This window comes from Schistocerca piceifrons, chromosome 10, assembly GCF_021461385.2.
Source record: "Schistocerca piceifrons isolate TAMUIC-IGC-003096 chromosome 10, iqSchPice1.1, whole genome shotgun sequence".
In the NCBI taxonomy this organism is placed as follows: domain Eukaryota; kingdom Metazoa; phylum Arthropoda; class Insecta; order Orthoptera; family Acrididae; genus Schistocerca; species Schistocerca piceifrons.
The window spans coordinates 31,874,662-31,888,029 of NC_060147.1; the positions used below are offsets into that span (position 1 = coordinate 31,874,662).

The 13,368-nt window shown below is 42.8% G+C and overlaps 1 protein-coding gene across 1 annotated transcript in view; it reads left to right on the plus strand.

Annotated features, from left to right (window-relative positions):
• LOC124718812 overlaps positions 1 to 13,368 on the plus strand; it is a 128,141-nt gene that overhangs the window by 56,778 nt on the left and 57,995 nt on the right. The window contains exons 6-7 of the mRNA XM_047244431.1: positions 1,032 to 1,159; positions 8,983 to 9,092. Of these exons, the coding sequence (XP_047100387.1) occupies positions 1,032 to 1,159; positions 8,983 to 9,092 (238 nt within the window). The remainder of the gene's footprint in view (positions 1 to 1,031; positions 1,160 to 8,982; positions 9,093 to 13,368) is intronic.

Below are 13,368 nucleotides of genomic sequence, written 5' to 3' on the forward strand. Positions count from 1 at the left end.
TGATCATGAAAAGGGATCATTCTTACCTACTTTGTTGAATAATGATATTTACTAAGTAGGGTGCAAACAGTAACTGTTTACAAAGTACGAAAGTGGTATAGGGGAAACTCGAGACCGTTTGAGACAGGAAGCAACCTCAAGTGGGCCTGTGAATGCAACTAAAACTATAGAGTGCACGTCAAGTGAGATTTTGAATATCGTCTTGTGCTCTTACATCACCAGCTTAGTCGTTCTTTGTCATTTGGAGGCCATTTCTTTCTCGTGCTAAAATTGTCCTCAGATATTAAACACACATTTGTTCTTGCATTTGTAGATGTAAAATTGACATTTCTTTAGTTTTTACCTCAAAGTTTTGTGAATTTTAACACTATAAAATCAACACAGAAATTCTTTAGTTTCTCTGGTTGCTTTATTATGAGATTACTATGCTTAGATAAAAGTGCAAACATAGTTTTTGCATAATTTTTATGAAGGTGTTTACTCTTTCATATTGTGGGAAACTTTAAAATGCTAATTCAGTGAAATAAAATATTTCAGAAGTCTGACCAACTAAGTTAGTGGCATAAGAGAGTGAGAGTAGAGTGTACTGGAGCCTAGGTAGCTTTTATAGGCCAATTTGATGATGTTTCCCAGCTCGATAGGTCACATGTGTCCTGACAAACTGCACGTCTTGACTACCTGTACACTACTGTGATACATTGTGAACAGCTGTCATTTATGCCCTGTAGTACCAGCTGTATGAAGGGTCCTTTATTTTGTTGCAACCTGAAGCTTCATATTGTGCAGTGCTTTAGAAACATCATTTACATTATTCTGTGCTACTAGCATAGCTGTTTTCTTTGAGCTGTCTTTTACTTGGCCACAGTTCGCACAAAACATGTGGACATTAAATGAAAGAATAAGTGAATGAATAACATGCCTCAGTTTTACGATGAATGATTCTTATTGAGCACAGCACGCATTCTGTTGGTCTGTACTACTATTTATTTACTCAAAATAAAAGTGTTTCATGAATTATTTGTTTTTGTCAGTGATTAAACTGCATCGCTACGATGCGGCATTGAAAGACTGCAATGAAGTTCTTAAAGTGGAACCTGACAATGTGAAAGCTCTCATGAGAAGAGGAATTTCTCATCAAAACAGGAACAGTTACCAGAAGGTATGTACTGAGTCTCATACTTCCAGTGCATCTTGTGCAATTTCATTTACTTGTATCCATAATTACTGGGTATAGATGGATGGAGGAAGAGCGCGCTTGTACACACACACACACACACACACACACACACACACACACACACACACAGAGAGAGAGAGAGAGAGAGAGAGAGAGAGAGAGAGGTGTGTGTGTTCATGCTGGGTTACCACGGTGCCCCAGCCTTTGCATAATTATTTCCCTTCCGTGCTGCATGTCTAGCCTCTTGCTATTCTTTCTCCCCTCCCTTGGGGAACATGTTTTTAGGAATGTACAACACTGTCTGCAGCTGACATACGAACAGTCTCGCCACTGTTTTTCGTTTCATTTTTCTCTCTACATTCACCTTCCCCTACCATTCCTCCACTTCGTTGTTTGAGGCTCTATTTTTTCTTCTTCCCTGTGTGCTCCTGAAGGGTGGCCCACACACCATACCAGGTGTACCGGTATGAAACGAGCGTTTTTTTTTGTAAAAATGAAACACTAATTTTGAATTGAAAAGTAAAAACATTTTATTCAAAGTACTGACCATTGCTTTCTATACATTTTGCCCACCTTTCTGGCAATTTGTGGACACCACGCCAGTAGAAATGTTCGTCTTTTGAAGCAAACCAATCAGACACGCAATTTTAGACTTCTTCATAGGAATCAAAGTGTTCCTCAGCCAGTGCGTGTCCCATTGATGAAAATAAATGGTAGTCGGAAGGGGCCAAGTCTGCTGAATACAGCGGGTGGGGTAGCAGCTCCCAGCCAAGTGTTTAGATTGTATCCTGAACCAGTTTTGCTTTGTGTGCAGGTGCATTGTCATGTAAAAAAATCACTTTTTCATGTCTTCTGGCCCATTCTGGTCTTTTTTCAATCAATGCATAGTTCAAATTGATCATTTGTTTTCTGTAGCCATTAGTATTCACAGTTTCACTGGGTTTTAGAAGCTCATGATACACACCTTTCTGATCCCACAAAACAGAGCATTGTCTTCCTGCCGAATCGATCTGGTTTTGCAGTCGATGTTGATGGTTGTCCCGGATTAACCCATGATTTTTCCCGTTTAGGATTCTTAAAATAAATCCATTTTTCATTGCCAGTAACAATTCGATGCAAAATTGATTTTCTTTCATGCCTTTGAAGCAAAATTTGACAAATTGGTTTTCGATTTTCCATCTGTTTCATTCAATTCATGTGGCACCCATTTTCCACACTTCTGGATCTTTCCCATAGCTTTCAAACGGTCAGAAATTTTGTTGTGCAGCATTTAGCATTGCTGCCACTTGCTTCTGACTCAAAAGTATCATCTTCATCCAATATTGCTTGCAGTTCGGCGTCTTTGAACTTTTTTGTTGGTCTTCAACGTTCTTCATTTCTTACATCAGATCATTATTTCTGAACCATTGAAACCATCTTTTGCATGTTGCTTCTGATAGAGCCTGATCACCATATGCTTCGACAAGCATTCGATGCGACTCTACAACACTTTTTTTCAAATGAAAACAAAAAATTAATGCTTTCCTCAAATCATCACGTTCTGGTACAAAATTTGACATTAAATCGATGAAAACTATGATGTTTTTTGTTCCATGACTTGATGTATACTAAATATCTTTGACAGATGTCATACGAACCAAACAAAAAAAAAATTAGGGCTTGTTCACAACAAATGTTCCCTATCGACACATTTGTATCTTAACGCTAATTTCATACCGGTACACCTGGTACACTTAACAGGTGTAATTCCCAGCCCCGGGCCGACAGGTTGGGTTCGCACATACCCACTGGTATGGGCCAGGCCCAGAGAGGGATGACTGCCTGAGCTACTATCTTCTCAAATTACTGATTGGTCCCTCTGTCAGGTGTTCGGGAGGTGTGACTTGAGGTGTGAACAGTCACCTAAGGCGGGGTCCCTCTGTCAGGTGTTCGGGAGGTGTGACTTGAGGCGTGAACAGTCACCTAAGGCGGGTGCGCCCCCTTGTGGAGGGCCTCCCAGTTGGAAGGAGCACGCCATCGGCGATGCTGGCAGTCGTGGGGGATTTCCTTGCAATGAGTCAGTCATCATCTTTGCAGTTCGTCCACCAAGTGTAAACGGAATGAAGCTCTCAATTCAGAGACCCTCCCAGGTGCACCGTGGTTCCTCGTTGTTTCACATACTGAAGACAGTCAGTCCTTTGCAACGTTAAGTCCATTTATTTTCAAGAAAGGTGTTGATGCAGTTGTCGACCCTGTCAAATCCTGCTGTTGTTTACAAAATGGCACTTTGCTTTTGGAGATTATTTCTGATTCTCAAGCACAACTACTTGCTGCTTCACTTCTCCCCAGCTATTCTGTTTCTGTCGAGGCCCATAGAATTCTGAATTCTTCCTGTGTTGTTATATGCCCTAGGATGCTTGACAGTCTGACAGGCCGAAATCCAAACATACCTCTCTGATCAAGGTGTCATTGCTGTCCGTCGGGTGATGAAAAAGGTAGAAGCCTCTGTAGTGCCCACTTGCACTCTTTCACACCTATGATAGAATGGTGCTTCCATCCAAGATCAGAGCAGGCTATGAAGCTACCACAGTCAGACCATACTTTCTGAACCCGATGCACAGCTACCGGTGTCATCGTTTCAACCACACTCAACTGTCTTATTGACACCTGGCCAAATGTGTAACCTGTGGCAGGGGTTCCCACGAGGGCGATTGTACACCTTCTTCTCCCTGCCGTATCAACCCCAATGGTGACCGTGCCACCTCCTCTAGAGATTGTACCGTGCATCTGGATGAGTGGCTGTCCGGGAGATCCGGGTAAAGGGCAAATACCATACCCAGTCACTCGCAAGTTATTGGCTAGTTGCAAACCCTGCGTTCTACCGTCTGGCACTTACAGTGCTGCTCTTGCTACATCTCGTTCCACAAAGGACGTAACCATGTAGACATGTGGCACCACAAATTCAGCCCTGAGGTTGTGAAATCACCCAGTGTCAAGGTAGCAGTGCCATCCTCTTTCAAACTGTGCAACAAGCCATCAAACTCTTGCTTCAAGGGGCAAAGTCACCAGCTACACATCTAGCTGGCCGGAAAGGACAGAAGGAATGCTCTAATGAAGACTTCCTACGTTCTTCCAGCCAACCAACACCTGAGTCTTCCTCTGCTAACCGGAAAGGCTCGAAGAGGTCCAACAAAGGCAAATAGTCTACACGTTCCCAGACTCGAAGATCCTCTTTGAACGGTATCGCCACGTGATACCCTTGCCCGGCCAGCCTCCGTCTCGCCAGTGCGCACCACCAACAGTTTTTCTCCACAGGCCAACAGCAGAAGAAAATCGACAGTTCTGTGGACCTCACAGAGCAGGATCCTCCTGAATCTGTGCCCTTTAGCAGTGAGTCTTCATAGGCTGGCACTCAGCAGGTGCTGTGGTGACAACCCTTCATTTGTTCCTCATCATGACTGTCCTCCAATGGAACGTTCATGCCCCTTGATCCAACAGAGACAATTTATGGCTGCTTTTAGAATCGCAGTGTCCCCTTGTACTCTGCCTTCAGGAAAAAAAAATTGTGTTCCCATGACCGCTTCGAGCTTTCTCGTTTCTTCCTGGTCAGTTTTGACCTTCCCACAAGGAGGGCATTCCATCTCATGGGTGAGCCAAGCTGCTCATCCATATGACGATCATAGGCAACCCGTCTCCCTGACTACCTGTCTGCAAGCTGTTACAGTTCACCTTTTCCTGCTTCACTTTAGCTTTCCCCTTTGTACCATTTACATCCCTCAGTCATCTGATGTCACAAGGACAGACTTGCTCCAGCCTATTGGGCAGCTACCTCACCCATTTATGCTGCTCAGTGACTTTAATGCGCACTGTCCCCTTTGGGATTCTCCCAGAACCTGTCAGAAAGGTGCCCTCTTGGCCTACCTTAATCAACATAACCTCTTTTGCTTTAACACAGGAGCACCCGCGTTCCTTTCCGTCTCCTCGGACACCTATTCCCATTTGGACCTATCCTTCTGCACTAACCAGCTTGGCCATCATCTTGAGTGGTCCGTTCTGACACCTACGTGAGTGACCGTATCCTGTGTGCTATCTGTTTGCTGACTCCTACTCCACCTGTGTGCACACCCAAATGTTAGCTTACTAAGTCTGACTGGAGACTTTACTCCTCACTGGCAACATTTGATGAACAAGATTTCCTCAGTTGTGATGACCATTTGGAATATCTTACAAATGTTCCATTCCTCTTTACCACGCCATGTCCCGGTCCCATGGTGGACTGAGGCATGCCGTGAAACAATTCGCATGCAGAGGTGTGCTCTCCATGTTTTTAACCGCCATTGTGTGATGGCAAACTGCATTCACTATAAACAGATGCATACACGGTGTCATCACGTTGTTCGGGGTAGCAAAAGAACTAGCTGGATTACTTTCACTAATTCTTTTAATGGTTCCACTACCTCTTCTGTCATTTGGGCCAACCTCAGACGGCTCCCTGGAACCAACCAACCGTTCCCCAGTTTCCAGCCTGACAGTAGCAGACGATTTCATCATAGACCCTATTGCTGTCTCCAACACCTTGGGCTGCCATTTTGCAGAGATTCCGAGCTCCTCCCACTATCACCCTGCCTTCCTCCACTGCCAACGAGTGGAGGTGGCTTGGGCAATCCCTTTCTCTTCTCAGAATCGTGAGTGCTACAATTCCACCTTTACCGTGAGGGAGCTAGATTGTGCTCTCACTTCATCCCGATCCTCGGCCCCAGGGCCAAATGCTGTTCACATACGGATGTTGCAATACCTTTCTACTGCGGGCAAGCACTTTTTGCTTAAGACGTACACCCACATCTGGGCGAGGGCACGTTTCTCAGATGCTGGTGTGAAGCCACTGTCATACCCATACCTAAGCCTGATAAGACAAACACCTTCCATCTATCTGCCACCACATTTCTCTCACCAGCTATGGTTGCAAGGTTAAGGAACATACGATTCATGCCCGGCTGGTATGGTGGCTCAAATCTCACAATTTGCTAAACACTGCACAATGTGGATTTTGAGTGTGCCATTCTGCAGTTGATCATCTCGTCACTTTGTCCACCGATGTGATGAATGGTTTTTTGTGGAAATTGCAGACTGTGGCTGTTTTTTTTTTTTTTTTTTTTTTTCCGATTTGGGGAAAGCATATGACACCTGCCGGAGGACTGATATCCTCCGTGCCCTCTACCTGTGAGGCTTCCGTGATCACCTGCCCTCTTTCATGGAGGAATCTTTAAAACACCAAATTTTAGAGGTATGTGTGGGTTCTGCCTTGTCGGACACATTTACCCCGGAAAACTGTGTGCCTCAGGGTTCCATGCTGAGCATTGTCCTCTTTGCTATCGCCATTAACCCTATAATGGCCTATCTCCCACCAGGCATCTTTGGCTGCTTTTCTGTTGACAATTTTGCCATCTATTGCAGTTAACCATGGACCTGTCTCGTCGATCGGCGTGTTCAACAATGTCTCGATCATAGACAATGGCTTTCGTTTCTCCACTGAGAAAACAGTCTGGCAGCACAGTTGGTTTCTGCCACTATCTCTTCATCCTGGGCCTGTTGCTCTTCCATTCGTTGAAACTACAAAATTCGTGGGGCTCATGCTAGATCGGAACACTCTTGGTCCTCCCACAAGTCTTACTTGGCAGCCCGCTGTATGCAATCTGTGTGTCCTACGTGTCCTCAATGATACTTCCTGGGCTGCAGATGGAACCACCCTCTCCCATTTGTACCGGTCCCTTGCCTGTTACCGAGCGAGGTGGCGCAGTGGTTAGGCACTGGACTCGCATTCGGGAGGACGACAGTTCAATCCTGTGTCCGGCCATCCTGATTTAGGTTTTCCATGATTTCCCTAAATCGCTCCAGGCAAATGCCGGGATGGTTCCTTTCAAAGGGCACGGTCGACTTCCTTTCCTGTCCTTCGCTAATCCAATGAGACTGATGACCTCGCTGTCTGGTTCCTTCCCCAAAACAACCAACTGACCTTGTCTGTTCAAAACTAGACTATGGGTGCTTTGTTTGTGCATCTGCACGTACGTCTGTCTTACACCGTCTCAATACTATCCACCATCGTGGCATTCGTTTGGCCACTGGCATCCTTTACATTAGCACAGTTTAGAATCTGTATGCAGAAGCTGCCAAACTACTGCAGTCCTGCCACCGTGACTTTTTCCTCAGCAGATATGCGTGCTGTTTGTCTGCAGTGCGTGGCCACCTTTCCTATACCTCCTCCTTTGATGACATCCATTGATGTCCATTAGGGGGTGTGTCCCTCTTTACTATTATTTCCCATAGTTCCCTTTCGGCTGATGCTCAGACAGCTTAACTTCACGCTACCTGCAAATTTCCCGAGGGATGTAAACCCTTCACCACCTTGGCTTTGTGCAGTGGCCTGTGTTCACCTTGACCTTCATTTACTTCCAGGCTCGCTCTATCACCTGCAGTTTCACGACCTTCGCACTGAACTTCGCGTTAGTACCTTTGTGTACACTGATGGCTCTCGGACTCACCGTGGTGTCGGGTGTGCCTTAGCCACTGGTGCCGACGTTTTTCGGTATCACCTTCTGTCACACTGCTGAATATATTCGGCAGAGCTCTTTGCCCTGTATCAGGTCACGGAGTACGTCCAGCGACACAGGTTTTTCAATTGTCATCTGCTCCAACTCCCTGTGCCCTTCAGAGCCTCTGTGTGCTGCTCACTGTCCATCTCTTAGTGCAGGGGTCCAGGAGAGCTGTCACTCACTCTTGATGGAGCCTCTGTGATGTTTATGTGGGTTCCTGGTCATGTCGATTTGACAGGAAATGAGGCTGCTGACGCTGCTGCCATTGCTGCAGTCCTCTCACCTCAGCCCATTAGTTCTCCATTCCCTCCGATGATCTCTGTCTTCCAGTCTGTCAGCAGGTGCTGTCACTTTGGCATTGTCACTGGTCCTCCCTTCGTGGGAATAAACTCTGGCTTATTAAGCTTCTCCCAATGGCTTGGACGACCACCTCTTGGCTCTCCCGCCGGGAGGACATCATTTTAAATAGGCTGCATATTGGCCTCTGCCTTTTTAACCATCGCCATTTAAGTGGTGCACAGATTGGGCCCAACTTTCAACTCTCTTTGATATACACATTATTTGTGAGCTGAATTAATTTATAAATGAAAACAGAAATATCTAATATTTATTTCTTTACATAATGCAAAAAAGTTTAGAGTATTCCGAAACTTTTAAAGTGAAAACAGTGTCTCTTATAAATTTGTTACACAATGCAAAAGGTTTAGGTGGATTATGAATATTTTTTGATGTTATTATGTTTGTACACAGTTGCTACATAAAGTTGAAATTGCTATGTTTTGCATGCTCCTGATGGTGATGCTAGAGATATTGAACAACTGGACAACTCGAGCTAGTCAAAAAAATGGGTTTTCGATGAATGATGTTCCTTCCATTACACTGTGAGTTAGTAATACTGTTATGTAGCTAATCCATCACATGAGCTACACAGAATTGGGCTGTGTTGTTAAATGTTGGGAATTTCATCTTATATGACTTCTTTCACCTGTTTCCATAGTATCCTTCGTTTGCTTTTCGCCCAGTGAAGCAACTTGGTAAATTTTGTAGCAGCTAATAAAATCTTAGTTTTCTAAAAGAAAGAAAAAAATCTCTAAATCATGAAATTTAAATTGTACATTTCACGCTTGCATGTCCTTTTCAGGTCAGTAATCTCGACTGTGCTGACCTCTCTTCATCATTGACATATGTAATCACAGTTCTTATTGAACAAGCTAATGTACTGTCTGTTGCCGTCAGGCCTATGAGGACTTCAACCGGGTAGTGGCACTGCAGCCAGAGAATCGTCTTGCCAAATCTTTGGCCAACCAGATGAAGAACAAGTGCCTGGCCAAGAGGAAAGGAGTCAGGTCAGCTATGTTGGACTTAACACTAATGTCAACATTCTTGTAGTGTCTCGTTGGTTTTCTTTCTTTCTGTTTCCTCCTCCTCCTCCTCCTCCTCCTCCTCGTCTTGTTCCTCCTCTTCTTCCTCCTACCACCTCTTTCACTTCCACTTCCTCCTTCTATTTTTCCTCTCTGTTGCACTCTCTCTGCCCCATGCCCTCCTCCGCCCCCAATTAATGTAACAGAAATAGTATGAATAACTGAAAGAAAACTGTTGCATTAGTTGTGCATGAGGCATACTCTTGTGTCTTTGAATGCAATAGTTTTTCCAGGAAATGATGTGATAAACCAGTAGACCAGTCTGCCATTTAGTAACATAAATCTAGACCTAGTGCATCTCTGTTTAAATGGGACCTTACCAACTGCTCTTTGATTTTCTTCATACTTTAGGATTTGAAGGTCAGTGCGCAGACATAAATTTCCTAAAGCAGTAGAGTGAAGTTCTCAGAATGACACAAAAAATCACTTTTGTGCATTAGATGATGTCAGAGCACCGATAAGTACTACAAATTTAGAGCTCATCATCAGTCTGCTCAGTAGTAGCTGAGTCGTGGCATGAATGTCGTGCAATTGTAGAGTCAATGATCCAAATCACACACATAGCAACTGTTTGTATTTTATTTACATTTCATATTTTTCAATAAATGTTGTCATTGTGACCATCAGCCCAAAGACTGGTTTGTGGCAGCTCACCATGCTAGTCTATCCTGTGCAAGCCTCTTCATCTCTGCATAATGACTAAAACATATATTCACAATGGTTGCTCGTGGAAAGTTGTACCAATGTGCTACAATATAGCATTTTGACTTACAACGTTAGTACTCACAACTAAGTTGGATTTGTTAATTTCATGTATGTAAATATTTTTAAATTTTATAATCAATAATTTAACATTACGGGGAATAAAATAAAATAAATCAAAACTGGCCATGTGAGTAGGAGTCTCTCACTGATGGTTCTGTACAAACTTGTATAGTGTGTGCACCCATTACGGGAATTGACAATTTGATGATTTTTACCTATTTCTGACATTAATACTGGCAAGATATCAGTTTCAGGGATTCCTAGCCTTTCAAGAATGTTTTAATTTCAGATTTCAGGTTTGAAGTCAGCTAACAAATGACACACACATTTTTTGTTTTCATGTCATATAATTACAAAGTAACAAACTTTGATATTTCCATTCACTTACTCTGTGGAACCTTGCTTCTTGCCAAATTTCATGATTCTAGGTCAACAGGAAGTACCCTATAGGTTTTAATGAAAGAGTTTTGAGTATGAAACGTGTGACATAAATGGCCATATTTTTTGATTGAACTGACTTAGACGATTAAAATTTTTGCACTGCCAAGGGGACATCGGTCTTAATGTGACATAAATTTGAACTTGATACGTCAAACTGTTAGAGAGAAAAAGGGTCTTAACAGATGGAGAGACAGACAGATGGAGAGACAGACAGATGGAGAGACAGACAGATGGAGAGACAGACAGATGGAGAGACAGACAGATGGAGAGACAGACAGATGGAGAGACAGACAGATGGAGAGACAGACAGATGGAGAGACAGACAGATGGAGAGACAGACAGATGGAGAGACAGACAGATGGAGAGACAGACAGATGGAGAGACAGACAGATGGAGAGACAGACAGATGGAGAGACAGACAGATGGAGAGACAGACAGATGGAGAGACAGACAGATGGAGAGACAGACAGATGGAGAGACAGACAGATGGAGAGACAGACAGATGGAGAGACAGACAGATGGAGAGACAGACAGATGGAGAGACAGACAGATGGAGAGACAGACAGATGGAGAGACAGACAGATGGAGAGACAGACAGATGGAGAGACAGACAGATGGAGAGACAGACAGATGGAGAGACAGACAGATGGAGAGACAGACAGATGGAGAGACAGACAGACTAATAGAAAAATTAAAAAAAAAAATGTTTTTTATATTATATGTGGTGTGATCAAAATGTAATGAGAATTTTCATTTCTCTTAAAGAATCTTTGTTTTCAACGTTGACATAAAGTTTGTCTCTTGCAAAGTAATCCCCCTCAGATATAAAACACTTTTTCCAGTGCTATTTCCAATCTTGGTAGCACTTGTGGAACTCAATTTTTGTTGTGGTGTTCAGCTCCTGTAGTGATTCTTATTTTATCTCATCGATGGTGGCAAACTGACGTCCTTTCGTGGATCTCTTCAGCCTCGAGAATAGAAAGAGGTGGCAGGAAACCATGTCCAGCGAATATGGTGGCTGAGGAAACATAACGATTTTGTTTTTTGCTAAAAAATCACGTACAAGTATTGAGGTGTGAGCAGGAGCATAATTGTGATGCAATTTCCGTGAGTGGTTTTGCCACAGTTCTGGTCATTTTCTTCGGATTGCTTCACACGGATGGCACATAACTTCCAGGTAGTGTTCCTTATTGACGGTAATACCATAAGGCAGAAACTTGGTATGGAAGAATAGACAACGTTCTGATGATTACAGCTGTGAAAAATATTATGAAATGGACTCACATTTTCAAATGTGGTTTCCCGTCAGCTGTTTGCAAGATTTTAAAATTAGTGCTGGTTTAGGGCTCAAGTGTGGATTTCCTGCTTATCGCAAATGGTCGCTCATACCGTTTTGGCTATCTGAGTCCACCTCGAGGCCCAATCCAAAATTCAATATGCGTGTATGTCTGAAGCATACTGTAATGTGAAGATACAGACATTGTAACAATCAATAATGTATCCGTGCATTGAGGCTAAAATGACAATAAAATATTTCTCTCCCCCCCGGCACGGTAAACGTGAAAAGTGTGAGTATAAGGTTTGTGGACTCCATGACAAATGGAAATTTTGATCAGGGCCGGAGGTCTGGTTGGATAAGCTAAGTGATTAAGGTGACTGCTCACAATTAGCGGGAAATCCGGTTTCAGGTCTTGGTTTGGCACCAATTTTCACATGTTGCAAACAGCTGGCATCAGTCCAGACTCACAAAATCTGTATTCATTTCACAGTAGAATAGCATTACGGGTGAGTCAATAGCTGCAACTACACAGTAATACATTGGACATATCAGTTCACAACACCTCCCCGGGCCTGTGCAGAAGCATCAACTCGACACTCTTTGGAGGCCACAGCAGAGCATAGGATGTGGTCTGGTGTAGTGTGCAGTGAGAGATAGGACTAACAGATGTCGACATTACATCAGAATAGTAATGGCCTCTACAGTCTGTATAAAATTTTGTTCTCAAACAGCCAGTAATTAAAAATTGTAGGTGTATTAAAATTTATAACTAAGTACTTGGTAATTAACTTGATAAGAAATAGAGAATTTAGATATAAGTTGAAGTTTTCTGCTGTTTGATAGTGCACGTGTTGAGATTATCACTGTTACTTTTTAATTTGGAACTACTGCTTATTGATCCAATTTTCAGAATGACCACGTAATTCTTCTCTGATGTACACTTCATGTTACCAGCTTCCCCTGTGCTGAAAACTGAAAGCCCTTATTATCTTAAACTTTCTACCAACTAGGAGAAAGTACATCTTTAGAAATCAGATTAAATAGGTCTTTCCTTTTCAAAATGGTAACAATAAATGCATGATCTATGACATTACTTGCAACCTGTATGACATGAATAACAGTTCTTTGAAGTTGTACTGGTACACATGTAGAATATAAGTTTGTGTTTTCTTTTCCGTGATATCACCTGCTTTGTCAGGGTACTCCCATGTTGCACACCTCCAAGCCGGGACACTGCATCACAAAATAAACTGCCAGACCAGAAGGTACCAAGTGTGTAATTAAGCTGCTAATGTTGGTTCCACCTTCCAGTCACATGTATTTATTTATTTATTGGTCCTGTAAATCTAGGACTGTTCAGTGTACAAAAGATATTGGACTATTCATTAATTACAAATCATATTCCTTGATTTTTCTTTTTTTTTTGGACATCATGTTAACAAAAGATAAAATTATACAATAATTTCTTATTCCACACATTTGATAAAAAAAGTCTTAATTGGTGAGGCAGTTTCCTATATGTATAAAAGCAGTGCTCGGTCAAGTAATCCTTCACAGTTGATTTGCACTTCTTTAAGTCCATTATTATTTTTGTGGATTTGGGTAGTGCATTGTACAATTTGAAGCCAGGGTCGAGTATGCCTTTCTGTAAAAGCAATGTGTTTGTCTGTTGTACATGCACATCATTTATTTGTCTTGTGTGGTAGCTACGTACAG